This window comes from Girardinichthys multiradiatus, chromosome 2 (assembly GCF_021462225.1).
Source record: "Girardinichthys multiradiatus isolate DD_20200921_A chromosome 2, DD_fGirMul_XY1, whole genome shotgun sequence".
Lineage (NCBI taxonomy): Eukaryota > Metazoa > Chordata > Actinopteri > Cyprinodontiformes > Goodeidae > Girardinichthys > Girardinichthys multiradiatus.
In genome coordinates, this window is record NC_061795.1 from 24,398,569 (window position 1) to 24,417,949 (window position 19,381).

General features: G+C 41.2%; 1 protein-coding gene and 1 long non-coding RNA gene across 2 annotated transcripts; one reads left to right on the plus strand and one right to left on the minus strand.

Annotated features, from left to right (window-relative positions):
* Positions 1-1,585: 1,585 nt before the first annotated feature.
* On the minus strand, positions 1,586-3,991 carry LOC124859405 (leucine-rich repeat-containing protein 10B). The gene has a single exon (XM_047352175.1). It carries the CDS (start codon positions 3,161-3,163, stop codon positions 1,952-1,954), a length of 1,212 nt encoding a protein of 403 aa, XP_047208131.1. The 5' UTR covers positions 3,164-3,991; the 3' UTR covers positions 1,586-1,951.
* Positions 3,992-5,403: 1,412 nt separating this feature from the next.
* On the plus strand, positions 5,404-17,392 carry LOC124859598. The gene is made up of 3 exons (XR_007036158.1): positions 5,404-5,413; positions 5,688-5,691; positions 17,162-17,392. It is a non-coding gene; the product is annotated as an uncharacterized LOC124859598 (long non-coding RNA).
* Positions 17,393-19,381: the final 1,989 nt, after the last annotated feature.

The window sequence follows — 19,381 nt, forward strand, 5'->3', positions numbered from 1 at the left end:
CCAGGGAAGCTGGTGACATAGGTGAAAGGCATTAAACACATGGGAAAATTGGAAGAAAACTGTTAGAGACTGCAAAACACTTGACTGGGGTGGAAGTTTACCTTCCAGTAGGACAACAATCCTAAAAATAAAACCAGACCTAGATAAAAGCCTATTAACATGCTACTCATGTCCTGTCCAACCCTAAATAAAATTATTAGTGGCAAAAATGTAAAAGTTATATTCATAGCTGCTCTCCATACAATCTGATCTTAAGCCTTTTTGCAAAGACAAATTGGCAAAAATGTCATCCTCTAGGTGAGCAAAGCTGATAGATACATCCCAGAGACAATTTTAATTGTAAGACGATGGTTCTATGAAGGCTGCCTGGTGGCAACGTTGCCTCACAGCAAGAACGCCCTGGTGCAAATCCTGGCTATGGGGTTGTTCTGCATGGAGTTTGGATATTCTCCCCATGTATGTGTGGTACTCTGGCATCCTCCCACAGTTGAAAAACACAACAGTAAGGTTAACTGATTAATCTAAATTGCCCTTAGGTATGTGTGTGTGTGTGCATGGTTGTTTGTCCAGTGTGTTTCTGTGTTGCCCTGTCGAGGTCGAGTGACCTATCCATGGTAAGCTATGCGTCCTGCACATTGACTGCTGGAGATAGGCACCAGGCCCTCCACGACCCTGCAGGGACAAGTGGGTTTTAGGTGAGGGATGGTTCTACAAGTTATTTACCAATATAAATGCACACCACACTCTTCAGATTTTTTGTTTTAGTGAAGTAGAAAACCATGTACTCTTTCCTGTTCACTTCATTTATGCACTAACTAGTCCTCATCTATTACATCAAATTATAGCAAAGTACATAGATTTCTTCTTCTGGTTGTAACACAACAAAATGTAAATAAAAAAGTTCAAGAGTTAAGAACACTTTTGCAGGAGCACCTGTCTAAGAAGAACGTTGATCCTCACAGACACCATCAAATTGCTATTGAGGGAATTCTGGAGACCAATGTTTTATCTATTAATACTACCATTAATATTGATGTGGAGATAAAGTCTATTAGTGCATTTAAATTTTGAAAGATCAGTGAGTATGTTCTGCATTGTCCCCAATACAAATGTAACAAGATACTGCCACATGAGTACAGGCATTAATATTCTAACACTGAGATCAATATTTTACTCTTTTAATGAGATACGAGGAAAAAGATCTGTGCAGACACAAAGCATTGGATTACGCATGAGCCCCGGATGAATAATGGGTTCAGAGATTAAAGGAGAACAAGGGTCTGGTCTGCTTAACGTTAGGAAAAAAAGTAATGTCATCATCTGTGACAAAACGTTGTGCACGGCATTCATGACACAGCTGAATTTCTGCCCAGAAGGGTCTGGTTTGTTGGAGCTCTAAAAATATTTTGCTTAATCATTTTCCATGTCCACTTTATGTTAGGAGCCTCCTTAAGGACTCACCTTTTATGGTCAGGCACCCCAGCTATTCACCCCCCCACCAACGCTCTTGGCACTGACACCCATGTTGTAAATATTTTTTTTTTTATCTTTGACCAACACACTCATTTACATTCACAGACGGCCCGGCTTTAAAGACTTAAAACTGACAAACACTTAATACAGGTACTGACTGTGATGAGCAGAAACGACTGTTCAGTAAACATCCAGTATCTTCAGTGACAAAGGACTGGCATCGGCTTCATTCAGCTGAATATTTAATAGGAACAATCTGACAATAAGTTACACTTAACCTGATAATGTGCAGTCAAGAGAGATGTCACTGGTGTTGTTGTTTTACAGAAATATAATTAAAGATAGTTCATTTTCACAGTTGATTACAGATTATTAATTAGCAGCACATCTGGGAATATGTTGTATTCATGAATCTGCTGTTTTGTCCATCATCTGTTTTCACCTGAAACCAATACATTTTGGGAGATTGTGGGGCTTTTCATGCCCCCTCGTCTTGTCCCCCTGTATCGTCTAGCTCCTCCCCATCTTCATACTCATAGTCCATTGAAACGTTTTCATACTCCAGCCCCTCTTCCTCATACTCAAATCCCTCTCCCTCACATATGATCTCTTCTGTCTCATATTCAACCATGTCTTCATCATATTCAAGGTCAGCACCGTCATACTCTGTCACTGGCAGCTCCACGCAGTCTTCCTGCTCCTCCCTCACTGATGTTTCTTCTTCTTTAACATCTGAGTCTTCGATGTCCACGGCAGCTTCGTCTATTGCTGGTTTTGAGCTGGAGTTGCTGTTCTTTAGAATTCCATGGATCACTGGCTCCTCTTCAGCCAGAGCCAGCTCCTCAGCCTTTTCCTCAGTGGCCTTGCGTCGTCTCTCCTTCTTGGCCTCACGCACCTCCATGAACTCAGCAGCCCCTTCCCCAACTAGAATTACTTCCTCGCCTACTTTAGGAGGTTCCTTGATGGGGTTGTGGTCATAGGAAAACAGGTGGAGGGAGCAGAGACGCTTCAGGCTGGGAAGCTCTGTTATTTTGTTACGGTCGAAGTCTAGGATTTCCAAGGTCTTCATGTGCAGCAGGACCTTGGGGAAGATTTCGAAGCGGTTTCCATAAAGCCACAATCCCTTTAGAGATTCCATTCGACAAAAATCATGAGGCAGCCTTTTCAGCCGGTTGTGCCCCATCTGCAGGGACGTAAGGTTTGGCAGGTCATAGAGCTCTTGTGGAAATCTATGGAAGAAGTTACTCTCCATCCAGAAGCATCTCAGATTTTTCAGGTTTATAAACTCAGGCGGGAGGTTCATCAGCCGGTTGTTGCCCAAGTAGAGATGGGTGAGGTTGGTGAGCTCACAGACAGCCAAGGGAACATCTTCCAACTTGTTGAAGTCAAGGGCGAGCGTCCGCAGACCCTGTAGCTGGGAGAAACTGTCCGGCACTGTCCGCAGTCGGTTCCCACAAACATACAGCTTCTCCAGATGCAACAGCTCGCAAACACGCAAAGGTAGTCGCCTGAATTTACGGTAGCTCAGGTCCAAGACGGGATCACCACTCTCCAACAGCTCCTCCACCCCCAGTGGAAGCTCAACCTCTACCTCCTCCACATCTTTCTTCTTTTTTGTGTCCTCCTCTTCACCATCTTTTGTCCCCTCTTCTTCCTCTTCCTCCTCACCCTTCCTGGAAGAGTTACCCATGCCTTGCCAAGCAGACCCTGACACGGACTTGAGTCAGAGCAGAGTCATATGATGAGACAGTGTCTTTGACAAGTGAACTGTCAGTTTGTAAGGTACAACTGTTGTTTTGTTTCTGAAACCGCAGGCTGTGAACAGCATCGTGGTCCAGGCCGATTAACACTTCTGCAGCCATGGAACCGCAGTTCCTAAATGTCCATATCTCCACTGCTTTATCTGAAAATGATCAGGTGGTAAAATCTGGCAAGCAAAATGAAAGCAATAATAACAGATGATGTAGCAGTGAAATTAATAGTGATGGTGTTGCATGAAGGTTAACTTAATCTTGTGGGGGGGTTTTGTCTTACCATTGTCTCTTTAACATCATCCGGACTTTTAAGAGAAAAATATGCAGCTTTGAGGTCATGTAATCAGGAGAAGAAAGTTTCCTCCTCTTTAGGACACGAAGGAGTTGTTCAAATGCGCCTCTTAACTTGCCTGCAGCTGTCTGTGGTTAAACCCAGAGTTGGTGCGCAGCTCAGTGACCTGGCCAGCGGCAAAGAAAGAAATGAATCCGTATAGGAGTTAATGCAGCTGCTCCCTATTACAGGCCGGGGTCTCCCGGTGGTGGCAATAATCCGCGCTGGGAAAGAAATTGCATGTTGGGAAAATTACAGCGTACGCACGGACTGTTCCCGATGTTGGTCGCTTCTCTCCATCAGTGTAAAGGTTTGCGTTCAGCTGAAGCCTCCCTCTCTCTGTAACCCGAACTGGGGGCATCCACATCACATGGTCGGTTTGTTCATGAGGGAAGCGTGAGTAAGGACAGTCTGGTACTTCGAGCTGACTTTAAAAACTTTCGAAGCTCTTTCAAAAAGTTAAAATAATACAATTATTGTTATCACATCGGTCTTAAAAGTTACAGTAGTATTTATCTGGTTGCATTTACGAAAATGATTATTTTTAGGTCATATTTCCATGCAGATACAGTACGTAATTAAGTAAAACATATATATATATTCAACAGTCCAACAAGTCCAAAATTATTCATACCCCATGCCAGCTTTAGATGTAATAATATTTTTATTCAAACAATACGTTTCTGATAGAAAACGAGACAGCCATCTCTCAAAAAATAATAAAATTATGTCAAATATGTGTCAGTGTGGAAAACAAAGTCAAGTTATCTGTTTTTATCAAGAGATTCTTTAAAAGATTAAATGTTTGAAATTATTAAGACCCTTCTCAGTAACCATTGGAACAGTCTTTTTTTCGCACTGTTTGACATTAGATAGGTCAATACAGAAACTCTGAATTAAATGGAGTAAAACCTGTGAATGCTTCCTTGTCTGACATCATGGAAAAATCAAATTAACTCCACGAAGACCTCATGACGAGGTTTGTGGACCTCCATAATCGTGATCAAGTGCAACAATTTCCAGATGCTTGAAAGTGTCACTTTCTTCTGTTAAAACAATCGTATGCAAGTAAATCTCACATCCATGATGAGCTATAATACCATTCAGGAGGAAGATTGTTTCTGTGTCCCCACCTGTTTTGGTGTGGCATGTGTGTATCAACCCGAGATAAAAGTAAAAGGCCTTGTGACGATGCAGACTGATGCTAGTAAGAGAGTGATTTGTCATAGTGAAATGAATCATGGGCTGGAAAGCCACGCAGGAATGAAGACGTCATGTTGTTGGGGTACTGCAGAAGGGACTGGGACACTTAATAAAATAGATTTCATTATCATGATAAAATAATGTAATACCTAAATATAAAGACAACATCACAAAACATCAGCCAGGAAGGTATAGCTTCCTGGCTGAGTTGCCTGCGTCTTCAGAATGGACAATGACTTTAAGCATACTGCCAGACTGGATAGACAGTGGCCTAAGGACAGCCAATGTTTTGGTGCAACCATCACAAAGCTCTGATTTCAGTCCAATAGAAAATTTATAGGCAGAGCTGAAAAGGAGTGTGAGCAAGGCAGCCTACAAACCTGACTCAGTAACACCAGTTTTGAATGAGGGAATAGGCCATAAAAAAACAGCATATGTACAAAAGTTTAGCTAAGTAAATTTCCTCCCACTGCAACAAGTTAAATGAACTCATATACTAATTTTAAAGACTGGGGTCCCTGCAGAAAGTGTTTTTAAAGTGTGGCCATATGGGGTCACTTCTAACCTTGGACTAAAACACCCAAACCAAAAGCCATAGCAAAATTTCAGAAGTGTTAAGATGTCATTCTTATATTTATGGGGGATTTGGAGTGTAGGGCTGGGAGCGTCAGACATATAAAAACTAAATATAAATAAGAACAAAAACTGCCACAGGCATAAATAAATAATTAAATAAATAAACAATCTTTGCATCTCATTTACTATTATCCTCTCCTTTCTTAAAATTACTTGACAAGAGTTGGGGGGCAGAAAATTTACAGGGGTGGACACATCCCCAAGCCCACCTCTTGGTGGTGCCACTTGTTTAAAATTTGAGAATTTAAAATAAAATAAAATAAAAAACTGTCAAAGTATTAAGATTGGAGTTTTGTTCTGCAGCACAAAAAAAGTGTGAAAGACATTTCAAAGGATCTGAGATCTCGTTGGGGGAAATTATAAAAAGCAAGTTCTTACAAAATATTTTTAACGTTTTACTTGATTAACATTGCTTAGAAAATAAGTCTAGAGGTCTAGAAAGTCTGAGAGAAAGACAAATAGCTGTAAAAAATAAAATTAGCAAAATCCCTGTCAGACTACAAAAGTGAATAAGTAAGTTAAATAGAACTTTTCTCTGATTAAATGTGATTTATAGTAAAAAACATAAAAAACAGAGCATCTAATTGACACATTACAAAAAACAAGTAAGATTTAAATAAATGGATAAAGAACAGTAACACCATAATCATACTTGTGTAATATTTAAAAAGTTTGTCTTAAACTGGGAAATAAAACTGTCAAAGATGTGAGCAGATCTGATGCTGGACAGGATGTTGGACTTTGGGAGTAGTGGAAGTGGAGGCTCTCTCAGGTCTTCAGGCAAGTGCAAGGGATCAATAAAAGTATTTTATTCAACACCTGGATTGTAGTAGTTTGTTTTCAAACAAAAATACCTCAAAGGGACATGACAGTAAATAAGGAAATTAATTCAGAATTACCACCATTTGCATCCTGTCACCAAAAGCAGAAGTTTCTAAAGAACACTCAAATAGGTTTGCTTTGTTTTGAAAGACAGACAGACAGACAGACCGACCGATCGATTGATAGATGCCTTACTGCAAATTTGAACACTGTGTCTATAATTGCTCCAATAGTTCCAATAAATTACATATTTGTTCTGCAGGGAACTCTCCACAGTCTTTCTCACTCAGTCTGTAGGTTGGTGGTCCAAACTTTGATAAGTCCATTTGCCTCTCCTGTAAGGTCTTTATCTGAATTTATTTGTAACACTGTGATTAGGTTGAGATTAATTCATTATATATTCAATTATTGCTCTGATAAATTGCTTGGTAAAAAGGGAATTTTTGTATTTGTTTCTATTTAATATTTGCTAATGACTCTGGTGTAGCATAAGTGAACTGAAATGAACTGATCTTCCTTCAAAATATGATTCTTCTCAAATTGTACAAAGCATTGAACCAGTACTGTTAATACACAAATAACAGTAATGTACAAATATTAGAATAATTAAGCAACTGATGTTTTTTCAACATTATTCTTATTTAGTTTTGAGTAATGGTAATACTCATATAATATCAGGTGAAATGTTTAACAAAGAGTGCTTTGACTGAAGTTTCTACAACTGTTGATATATCAAACTACACTGAATATTTTCTATAAAATGCCTAGGCCCTATATCGCCCATTAGGGCCAGAGTAGCTGTAACCTTTCATTTTAAATGCAGTAAAAGGAACAGTAAAAGCCAAAAGTTACCAAATGAACTAAAGTAAATTGAGACTTCTATTAAGTAAATTTTCTGCTGAATCCAAGTTTTCCCTGGGTTACTGTATTTTTCATTAGTTGAGATGGGATGAAAAGCCTAAAGAAAGCCACTGGGGTCAGATTTTTTGAGCTTCTGTCAGCCTGATGAGTCGTGGCAGAAGAAGCGGACAAACAGGGGCACGGGCCTCTGTGCTGCTTGAGGATGATTCTGTCTGATATGCTGAGGACCAAAGGAGCTGATTTGCAAATTTTGGTGGTGGATTCAAGTGACCCTGAAATGACACAATGAACTGGAAGCAGGAGATAGGCAGGCAGACAGACAGAGACCTTGGGTAGAGAAGAGACACAGCTGCCGAGGTTAATGTGTTTTGGAAGCAGTGCATGGCCTAGGCAGGACAGCAAACATATGGAAAGAAGAAAGAAAATACAAAATAATGTTGGTTTTATTAAGTGTGAATTTCTAAAAATAAAATTATACATATTGCAATTTCACATTGAATAGATGTTGAAAGAAACAGCAAAAATCTTTAATAAGACCCCTAGCTGCCGTGCAGCCTTGGGTTCAGTGAAGATGAGAGGTGTGTGAAAAAAGCAACTCATCGGCACTTGTTGGTTGCTAAAGAAGCTGCAACAGGCACATGACAGTCAGAGACTGCATACATCGTCACCCAATGTAGGCTCTCTGACGTCATAGAAAAAAGCATCCTAGTTCTGGATCTTAATCTGGATCATCACCAAAATTTAATGGATTCTTCTCTAGGCTAAGACACACCTCTGCGAAAAAAATAAAGAGAACTAGGGGGGGGGGGGGGGGGGAGCTCCAATAGCAAACAGGCTCTAGGTCAGACAAAGAGCGATTCAATAACCCCTCATGACGACTATTAAATTGAGACACGTGATGTCGCCCGGTACGGCGGAGCTGGGGTCCCACCCTGGAGCCAGGCCTGGTGTCGGAGAGTACCTGGCAGCTGGGTTGTTCTTCACGGGACCCGGCTGGGCCAAGCCCGAACGAAGAACGCGAGGCCATCCCCCAGTGGGCCCACCACCTGCAGGGGAACCGTGAGGGACCGGTGCAAAGAGGATTGGGCAGCGGACGAAGGTGGAGACCTCGGCGGCCCGATCCCCGGATGCTTAGGCTGGCTCTAGGGACGTGGAATGTCACCTCGCTGGGGGGGAAGGAGCCTGAGGTCGAGAGATATCGACTAGAAAAGCTGATGAAGACACATCTGGAACCCATCTCCTTGAGAAGGGCTGGACTCTCTTCTACTCTGGAGTGGCCCACGGGGAGAGGCAGCGGGCTGGGGTGGGTTTGCTTGTTGCCCCCCAGCTCAGCCGTCTCGAGTTGGGGTTTACCCCGGTGGATGAGAGGGTCGCATCGCTGCGCCTTCGAGTTGGGCACAGGTCTCTAACTGTCGTTTCGGCCTATGGGCCGAGCGGTAGTGCGGAGTACCTGGCCTTCTTGGCGTCCCTGTCAGGGGTGCTGGATAGTGCCCCTCCCGGGGACTCCGTTATTCTGCTGGGGGACTTCAACGCCCATGTGGGAAACGACTGTGACACCTAGAGAGGCGTGATCGGGAGGAATGGCCTTCCCAATCTGAATCCAAGTGGTGTTTTGTTACTGGACTTCTGTGCTAGTCACGGATTGTCCATAATGAACTCCATGTTCAAACATAAGGGTGTCCATCAGTGCACTTGGCACCAGGACACCCTAGGCAGGAAGTCAATGATCGACTTTGTTGTCGTATTATCAGATCTTCGGCCGCATGTTTTGGACACTCAGGTGAAGAGAGGGGCTGAGCTGTCCACTGATCACCACCTGGTGGTGAGTTGGATCCGCTGGAGGAGAAGAAAGCCGAACAGACTTGGCAGGCTCAAGCGTGTAATGGAAAATTATTTCAAAGTGCTCTGATATTCCCTTCACCTCTCTCATTTGTTTCTGTGTTGTATCACTCACAGGTGACCTTCCATCTACCTCTCACCTCTGACCTCTGTGTTTGATTAGTGTTCTGTTTTTATTAGCAGATGGACTCTAAATTCAAATGCTGGAGAGTTTTATGGTTAACACTTCCTGAAGTGTATATTTCAAGGGAAGGTAGATGGGTGCCCTCATAAATAACTTTGTTAACTCTGACCCGGGGAGGGTCTAGGGGCCATATTTCTAAAACTCTTTGCAGTTGAGATAACACTGTCATGTTCTGGTATAAATACTGTGTGTAAATGTTGATCGGGGCTCTGTTTCACTGACTAACCTCAGTGTCAGGGTCTTCAAACGCTGAATGCCTTTGAATAAAACTTATAAGACAAAGTCTGGATTTTCTCTTCTTGTGAGTCAACTTCTCTCCACTTTGATAAGAAATTCCACAACAATTTTAGCGTCACGAACAGGATCTAACGTGCCAGAGGAGACCGCAGGAGGGGACACGGACGCCTGGCCAGCCTGGAGACGTTGTCCTCAGTCCACCTCCATATTACGGTAGGGGAGTCCTCATGTCCGCCTGCGGCTTCTGGCTGATTAGATCCGAACAATTTGTCTTCAAATATATCTGGGTGAGAAGTTGCTCTGTATGATATAATGTATATTATTATTTTTATTACACATTAACCATCATCTCCTAACTAATTAATTAGGTTCCAGAGTTGCGAGAGGGAGGACATCAGCTGAGGGCCCGGTTACCCTGCAAAAGGAATTGCAGGGAGGTTCTTATTGGTAACAATAAGATAAAGCAAAACACAGGGTTTTGCGGGTGGTTTTTAGCAATTTTCTACACCTCATAAAGGAGAAAAGCCAGTGGGCAGACGTGCCGCTGAACAGGTAAAAAAAAATGGTTCCGGAACCTTGAGGCATCAGGGGTGTCTCCTCCTCCAGACTCTGATTTATAAAATAATGAAAGGAAAAAGTGGGGATGATTGTGTTAAATGTGCTTTAATTTGGAAGATAAGTTTGGTTTTTCACAGCGTGGAAGTTTGAGTGTAAATAAGTTAAATAGTTTAAAAAGTTTCAAGTAAAACAGTTGATGGAAAAATAAATAAAAAACAAGAAAAGATTAAAAAGCACAGAGTGCATCAATTAAGGGGTTAAAGAGTTAAAACTTTCCTGAAGGAAGTTTTGTTTGTCTTAAATATTGCGATCAGTCGGAAAAGAAGGTAAAATTGAAAAGGGACATTAGAGATGCGAAAAGAAAGTTGTTTTAGAAAGGAGTATAGTTCATGTTGTGGAAGGAAGTGACAGGCAGGGGGACAACTGACTGACTGACTGATAATATGTATTTGTACAAAATCTGAACCTATACTAAACTTTTCTTTTGCCTCTCTCACACACAAATACACACATATATGGGATTTAAGTTCAACATCTGCGTTTTTGAGTCTGGACCTTAGAAACCTGCCCTTCTCCATGGCTACTCCGCCAGAGACGCTTCTCCAGCACGGCCTGAAAGAGAGAGATCTGCCTTCCTGCATGTTGAAAATCGCAGTGTGACTTTCTACAAAAAAAAAAAAAAAAACTCAGAAGAAGTCTGGACCCACTGAGATGGACAAAGAGCCATGCTGTTTGCAAGAGCCAGAAGAGTGATACACTGGATTTATATTGAAAGCACATCTTATGCGGGCAGAAGAGAAACCGGAGCAAAGTTTCTTCTTTCTCCCTCCTGGAGAAGTTAAAGTGGACAAAGAATGATTGAATGTCTCACCAACAGACCTGGGAAAGGCCTGGTTGTTTTTTGGACTGATAGAGGACTGTGTGCCATGACAGTCTGACTCTGGAGCGATTAAGAAACTGATGGGGGTAACGTACAAACACACACACATTTGCATAAATCTTTTCCTATTTTCTGCAATGAAGAACGCTTATTAACCGCTGCTCATGTGACACGCTTGCTTGACGTTGACAGATATAGCGGGTTAAAATATTATTTTAGGGTTAGAAAAGTATCTTTAAAAGGGTGATAACTTAACTCATTTGATACTTTCCAGTTAATTCTTTCAGAGAAACAAGTTCTCTTTCGTCGTGGAATATTCAGGATCAATTATTATAGTTATTAAAAGTTATGAAAATGCAGAGGAAGTTACAACATCTCCAAAACTCAGCAGTAACCAAGTGTTTCTATGTTATTCTCAGGACAGATCTCATGAAGGAGTATTTTTAAAACCCAGCGAATGCGTAAAACCTGATGGGTTTCTCCTTCAGATATTATTTTCTGTTGTCAGAGTTTGTATCCCATAAATCTAATGGGTAGAGACCTCATTAAAACAGGCTTAGTTCTACTGCAGATGGTCTTCATACAGTTTCTGACACAGTATTTACAGTTTGGTGCAGTTCTTGTCCACAAGTGTTAACTGACGCTTATGGAAAGTACAAATTCATTGTTTTTCACAGCAGCTGCTGGGAAGAGGTTATATTAGGTTTTTTTCTTCCCTCTTCTGATTCATGCAGCGTGTTGATTTACACTGTACCTTATATCAGGTCCTGACAAAAAACTATGAAAGGTTTGGTTCTGCAGTTTCTTTTTTCTCCCTTTGGAGAAGGAAAGGACACCTGATCAGTTCTGTGCTGCACAGAAATATTAAAACACTTGTTGTTTTCTAAGATATCACCAGCTAAAAACTTTTAAAACTTTTGAGAGTAATTGGTTTTGTTAAACACATTTTCCTTGGTAAAACAAACCTTTAAAATGAGTATGAAAAAAATTGGGTTATTTATAAAGAATCTGATTGGAAAGTGGTACCACACAAAAATTAAACTAATCTCATGCTTCCTAAAAGACTCTGCATGAAAAGGCCTTCAGAACCGTGGAGTTATTTTCCACCACAGTATCAAGTTTTTAAGGATGCTTTTTCTTTATTTTAAAACAGATCTGGGTTTTGTTTTTGGCTTTTTAGCATAATGTTTGTCTGAAGCTTCTTATGAACTGGGTTAGAAGCAAATATGATCTGAGGTAAATTAGGAGCTGTGAACTAATCATTTTAAATCTGATTATTGTCCAAGCAGAAACAATATATTTAGCCAATCCTTCAATCTCTGCAGAAAGTTAACACCATTGTTCAATGCAGTAGTACTCAACTTGTGGTTCCTGGACTCCTGAAGCCTGTAAGCCATAGATTTTGGGTCCATGAAATTATAAGACTTAATTAAAGGTAGACTGATTACCTATTAAAATAGATCTAAGTCAATGATGAGTTCCAGTCATTTTGGTGACTTTGAAATGCAATAATACTCAAAAATTCTACTTTGGGGAACACAGATTGGGGTTGAAGAGTTTAGTTTTGGAACCAAGGTTAGGATTTTTATAACAGAATCAAGACAAGTAAAATTCTTTATTTTAGGAAAATAAAAGAAATAAATGCTCTCTTAACAGTAAGAGGATGGTCGGCTCAAACTCAAGTCTCCTTGTTTGATTTCTTAAGGTTTAAAGATTAAAAGAATACATGGGAGTACAAAGGTACACAAGGTGATTTCAGATTACTAAGAGATAAAATATTGAAACATTTATCAGCATTTGGATTGTAAAAGAGGGGTTCTAGTAATAAGTTTTCCCCAACTCTCAAAATTTAAATAGCCAAATTAAAGAAAATGATGTTTGTTCTTCTTTAAACACTATGTGGGAAAAAGTCCAGTTTGGAGACAAGCTTCTTATCTTAATTTCTGATTAAGTCAAACACTGCAGTTTAGTTTAGTTTGGGTATAACATAAAAATGTCAACGCTGACTTTTCTAATTTCCCCTCGGGGATCAATAAAGTATCTTTGAATTTGAATTGAATTAAATAAAAAATACTTCTTTGCATTTAACTTGAAATTCTGCAATGCAGCTGCGATCAAATTGAGCCAAACAAAAAGAGAATTGTAACAATAACTCTCAGGATTGTAGTTATTATTACAGAGTTACAGTACAAAGAATTAGCAAAAGGTTTCAGCATCAGTAAATTTGGATTCATATAAGAGAAAACTGTTGCTGTGCTTCTAAATACTTTGAGATCTCTTTGGACTATGTGCACTCATTTTTAAAAAGGATCCTGACGATTGTCATAACAAAATTGATCAATTATAGCATTAAAAGATATGGCTGAGAAAACATATTCTGAAAAGAGATTGTTAAAAATTTCTTTGAATTCTTGAAGCTTCAAATTTGGCCATTTGTCTGTCTTTGATGTTTTGTCTTTGTTTTGTTGGAATTAATGTTTGTTTATATGTTGCATGACAATAATTCATGTTTAGAATAATGTTTCTAAATCCCAGATTGATTAAAACTTTGAGTTTTCAGGAGAGTTAAGAAGCAGCTTGTTTCTGAGGTAGGTGCATGTTAATAGTTTTGCAGTTTAAGTTACACTAAGATGGGATGGAATGAAGAAACTGTGGGTCCGCCCATAGGCTGTCAATCAAAGGTTAGCTCTGCCTGACTCCGCCCACCTACCAGGTTGGTTCATGCCTTTGTTGTCATGGTAACGCTCAGCACCTCCCTTCCTGAGTTTTAACACTGTTTAAGAGACAATAGAGTCAAAATGCTTGTAGTGATTGTTGCCTTAAAAACATGTTTTTTTTTGTATAATAATTAAGGATGTAGCATGACTTTTAGATTTAAGTGTTTTATTACTAAAAGGTTAATGAAATAGTTTAAACTAGTTTGAAGAATTAGTTTTGCAAGCAGAATCATTGGTGATTTATTAGATTGAAAGTTTCCCTGGTGCCATTAAGCTAGCTGACAGTTCAAGATATGTCAAAAGTAAGGAATATATTTTTGATAAAGAATCAGAGTCATGCCTTTATACTTGGTGGGAATTATTTATTTGATTCAATTTGTAGGGTTCATTCATCCAAATTACATTGGATGTCCATTAATCTAATACTCATCTTTGTACAAGACAAATTAGGATGATGTGTGACTAATTTCTAAGTGAGACATTGATGAACTGAATGACAGTTAAACTGAATTGCAGTTAAAAACATCTGGATTTTCTTTATGTTGCTTTCGTTAAATTCATAGTGACACATAGTTATGTCAGAATTCATTTCTTTGGTTCTATGTAATGTGATCTTGGTTACTAAAACATTTTTGTACAAACTTTTTGCTGGATTGTCGCATGGGTTGGACCCTGCGCCAGAAGAGGGGAATGTCAGAATAAAGTAACATGGGGTTCCAAAAGTTTTAGCACTCATGGGAAAAAGGGTAGCTCAGACCTCCAGTGAGGACTTAGTGACAATGCGAGAGAGACGTTGTACTTTGATTATATAAATGGTGCATAGCTCCCTAAGACCACATTCTGAAAACCTCTCTGAAATTATGGTGTTGATTCTTTTGTGAAATTTTATATCTCCACAGATTAGACCATTTTTGAAATTCTTTTTGGGTTTTCTGAAACTATGAAATGCTGTAATCAGACCTTCCTCAAACATCATGTCACATTTTTGATATTCAGAATATTTAGCTGATGGTTACTGCTAGTATATCAGGTGAAGTCAGAAGATCAATTCTTTGAATTTTGTTGGATGTTTTGATGGAGTTCATGTAGTTAAGCACTTAGGTTTGAGAATGGGACTTTGAATTGAAAATTAGCCAAGTGTTGTGAAGGCTCTACCTATTGTTCTCACTTATATGAGATTGAGACAAAGGACACAGGCAAATCTCAGTCCTTTTGAAGTGCTGTGTAGCAGGTCTCCTATTTTGGACATGGGAATATTGCCAAGATAATTTTCTTCCACATCTTTGTGTGAAGATAGGATGTTGTTTTACTGTCAAAACCTGTCCACTGTGTTTTCTCAAGTTTCACAGACGGTGAAGGCTGCATTACCAGAAACAGCCACTTCCACCCTCCAGTCCTTTATTCCTGGCAACTGGATTCTGGTCAGAGAATCTAGGAGAAAACACAGGAAGTCCAGGCGCTGGAATGGCCCATATCAGATCCTACTAGACACCCAGGAAAGCTGCAGGAAAGCTCCAGCTCCTCCAGCTTCATCTGGCTTCCAGGACGCAAGTCATCTTCCAACTGGATCATCCACAGCCTGAAAGGTGTGAGGACAGCGGACCACCACAAGATAAAGAACTGTAAGCTGATCACTGGCGAGTGATTGAACAGGTGGTTGAAGAACACTGTTCTTACAAGGGCACAATAATCCCTTGGACAGTGCAACGTTATTTCAGAATCTACTTAAGGCCATCGCATTGCCTGAAAGTTAGAAATCATAAGTTGGACTATGGAAGCCTGACTTCCAGCAGGTTAGAGTTCCTGTTTCTAAATATATTTCTAGAGGAGCTTCCTACGACCGCCCACCTGTACCAGACTGGTAACAGGGCAGCTTGAAGCGCAGAAGCCACTCAGGAGAGGCAGCAGGATTTTTTTTTATTATTATTAATTTTTTTTAAGTTGTTTATAATTTGTTTTCTTTGAGAAAAAACTGTTTGCTTTCAGTACCAGAAGAAAGGACATTCCACTTCAAGGTCACGATGCAGTTAAATGGAAGATGGTCTGTTCTGATGCTAATGATTGGTATTTCAAGTATTTTTATAACTCTTGTGTTCATTTGGGAAAAGGTACAGCAAAGACAATGTAAGGCTAATTTGAGGAATTGTGCTAATAATACTCATCAGCGGATTCGAAGAGAGATCCATCACTTTTCTGACTACTATGATCATGCTGATAATGTCTGGTGGCAACTGATGCATCAAACTGTGAGGAAGATAAGAAATGATAGTTGCTATGTTTGTTGTTTGATTCCACATGCTATTAATGATCAACCATTTTTGGTACCAGTTCCTATTGATACTGCTTATACTCTAGCTACTTTCTTTCCAGATAACCAGTTGGTGGAGGTCATTTTTCCTTGGGTGAGGAATTATGCTGTACGGAAAAGCAGAAATGTTGGTAAATTTTCTAGTGAGACTAATTTAACGTGTGCGTCTACAGGAACTCTTTATAGATTTCGGGGTAATAGAAATCCAATTAAAGATCCAGATATTTGTATTGCTCAGGAGGAAAGCACACCTTATTTCCTTGGAAAGACGGAGGGTTGTAAAACTATTATACCAGTTTCATGTGCCTTGATCCACAGTAATACATCTAGACCTTGTCCTGTCAGAACTGATCCGTATACTATTTCAGAATCTTTGGCTCCAGATCCTTTTGTGTTAACTCTTAACCTTACCGAATGGAAGTCAATTGTATGGCATGGCAGGTAAATTAACCAGGGTTCTTGTTACTTTTCCTAGTAGAGATGGGTTCTCGTGTCCTAAGAACATGGTTTGGATGTGTGGAAACAGATCATATCTGTATCTGCCTGCTAATTGGTCTGGAGTATGTTATCTAGCTCATTTACTACCTACAGTCACAACTTATGATTCACTCAGCCCATTATTAGAGAGGAAGACAATGCTCAAACGGCAAAAGAGAGCTAGGATCCCACATTGGAAAGGGATTTTGGGTACAATTTTTCCTAATTATGGTGCTGCTAACGCCGCCCATAGGATTAATGAGTTGTCAGTTGAGTTAGAAAATCTTACTGCTTTATCTGAGGAAGGTTTCACTGTTCTGACCACGGAGCAGCAGGCTATAAGAACTATGAGTTTGCAAAATAGAATGGCTTTGGATTATCTGTTAGCTGAGAGGGGTGGTGTTTGTCATTTAATTGGGGAACAATGTTGCACTTTTATTCCCGATGTGTCTAAGAACATGACAAGTATCCATGATAAGTTTGAGGACTTGCTGACGACCCAACAGAAGGAGAATATGAGTTCCTCTTGGACTCCTTGGTCTTGGTTCTTTACTGGTGGATGGACATCTTGGTTAGTAAAGATTGGAGTGATTCTTTTATGTTTCTTTTTGATTTTGGTGTTTCTTTCATGTTGTATTATTCCAATGGTTAGGGGAATGGTGATGAGACTGGTACGTTTTTCTGTGTTGCCTGTTGATAAGGATGTGAACTTAATTTCTGTTTGTCATGATTGTGATGATTCTGCATTTGCGGTGGCAGATGGTATGGATACCGATGGATTTTATGTTGCTTGAGATGCTTTAATGATGTGCTAACTCTAAAGTGTTTGGGGAGTTATTACTGATGTTCAGCATTTTAGTGGTATATATAGAGATTTGGAGTTTTTTTTTAAGTGTTGTTATCCTTATTGTTTTAGCTTTGTTTTGGTTGTAATTTGAGAACAGTAGATCTTAGGGGAAGCCATGAAATAACACATGTATTTGTTATGTATTCTTTTCATTTATTAGTTTTACTTTGATTATGAGCTTGGGTGCTGGTTTTGTAGAATTTTCTTTTAGTTTTGTGATTATCTTGTAATCAGAAGAAAGGAGTGTAATGGAAAATTATTTCAAAGTGCTCTGATATTCCCTTCACCTCTCTCATTTGTTTCTGTGTTGTATCACTCACAGGTGACCTTCCATCTACCTCTCACCTCTGACCTCTGTGTTTGATTAGTGTTCTGTTTTTATTAGCAGATGGACTCTAAATTCAAATGCTGGAGAGTTTTATGGTTAACACTTCCTGAAGTGTATATTTCAAGGGAAGGTAGATGGGTGCCCTCATAAATAACTTTGTTAACTCTGACCCGGGGAGGGTCTAGGGGCCATATTTCTAAAACTCTTTGCAGTTGAGATAACACTGTCATGTTCTGGTATAAATACTGTGTGTAAATGTTGATCGGGGCTCTGTTTCACTGACTAACCTCAGTGTCAGGGTCTTCAAACGCTGAATGCCTTTGAATAAAACTTATAAGACAAAGTCCGGATTTTCTCTTCTTGTGAGTCAACTTCTCTCCACTTTGATAAGAAATTCCACAACAAGCGCATAGTGAGGGTCTGCTGGGAACGCCTGGCGGAGCCCTTGGCCAGGGATGTATTCAACTTCCACCTCCGGGAGAGCCTTGACCAGATTCCGGGGGATGTTGGAGACATAGAGTCCGAGTGGACCATGTTCTCCGCATCTATTGTCGATGCTGCTGCCCGTAGCTGCGGGCGTAAGGTCTGCAGTGCCTGTCGTGGCAGCAATCCCCGAACCTGGTGATGGACACCGGCAGTAAGGCATGCTGTCAAGCTAAAGAAGGAGTCCTATCGGCTGTGGTTGGCTTGTGGGACTCCTGAGGCGGCTGACGGGTACCGTGAGGCCAAGTGTGCCGCGGCCCGGGCAGTGGCAGAGGCAAAAACTCGGGCCTGAGAGGAGTTCGGTAAGGCCATGGAGAAGGACTACCTTTTGGCCTCGAAGCGACCGTCCGCCGCCTCAGGAGGGGGAAGCAGTGCTTCGCCAACACTGTTTACAGTGGAGGTGGGAGGCTGCGGACCTCAACTGGGGACATTATCAGGCGGTGGAATAAGTACTTTGAGGAACTCCTCATTCCTGCCATCACGCAGTTGAAACAGAGGCTGGGGACTCGGGGTTGGACTCTTTCATCACCCAGGCTGAGGTCACCGAGGTGGTTAAAAAGCTCCGCGGTGGCAGGGCTTCAGGGATGGATGACATCTGCCCTGAGTACCTAGAGCCTCTGGATGTTGTGGGGCTGTCATGGTTGACACGCCTCTTCAACATTGTGTGGCGGCCGGGGACAGTGCCTCTAGACTGGCAGACTGGGGTGGTGGTCCCCCTTCATAACAAATGCGACCGGAGGGTGTGTTCCAACTACAGGGGGATCACACTCCTCAGCCTCCCTGGTAAGACCTACGCCTGGGTATTGGAGAGGAGAGTCCGGCCGGTAGTCGAACCTCGGCTTCAGGAGGAGCAGTGTGGCTTTCGTCCCAGCCGTGGAACACTGGACCAGCTCTATACCCTCTACAGGGTACTTGAGGGTTCATGGGAGTTTGCCCAACCGGTCTACATGTGTTTTGTGGACCTGGAAAAAGCATTCGACTGTGTCCCTCGTGATGCCCTGTGAGGGGTGCTCCAGGAGTATGGAGTCGGGGGCCTGTTAAAAGGGGCCATCCGGTTTCTGTACAAGCGGAGCAGGAGTTTGGTTCGCATTGCCAGCACTAACTCGGACCTGTTCCCAGTGCATGTTGGACCCCGGCAGGGCTGCCCTTTGTCACCGGTCCTGTCCATAACTTTTATGGACAGGATTTCAGCCAAGGGCCGGAGGGGGTCTGCTTTGCAGATGACGTGGTCCTGCTGGCCCCCTCTTGCCAAGACCTACAGCATGTGCTGGGGCAGTTCGCAGCCACGTGTGAAGCGGCTGGGATGAGGATCAACTCCTCCAAGTCTGAGGCCATGGTTCTCAACCGAAAAAGGGTGGCTCATCCTCTTCAGGTTGGAGGGGAGTTCCTGCCTCAAGTGGAGGAGTTTAAATATCTCAGGATCTTGTTCACGAGTGATGGAAG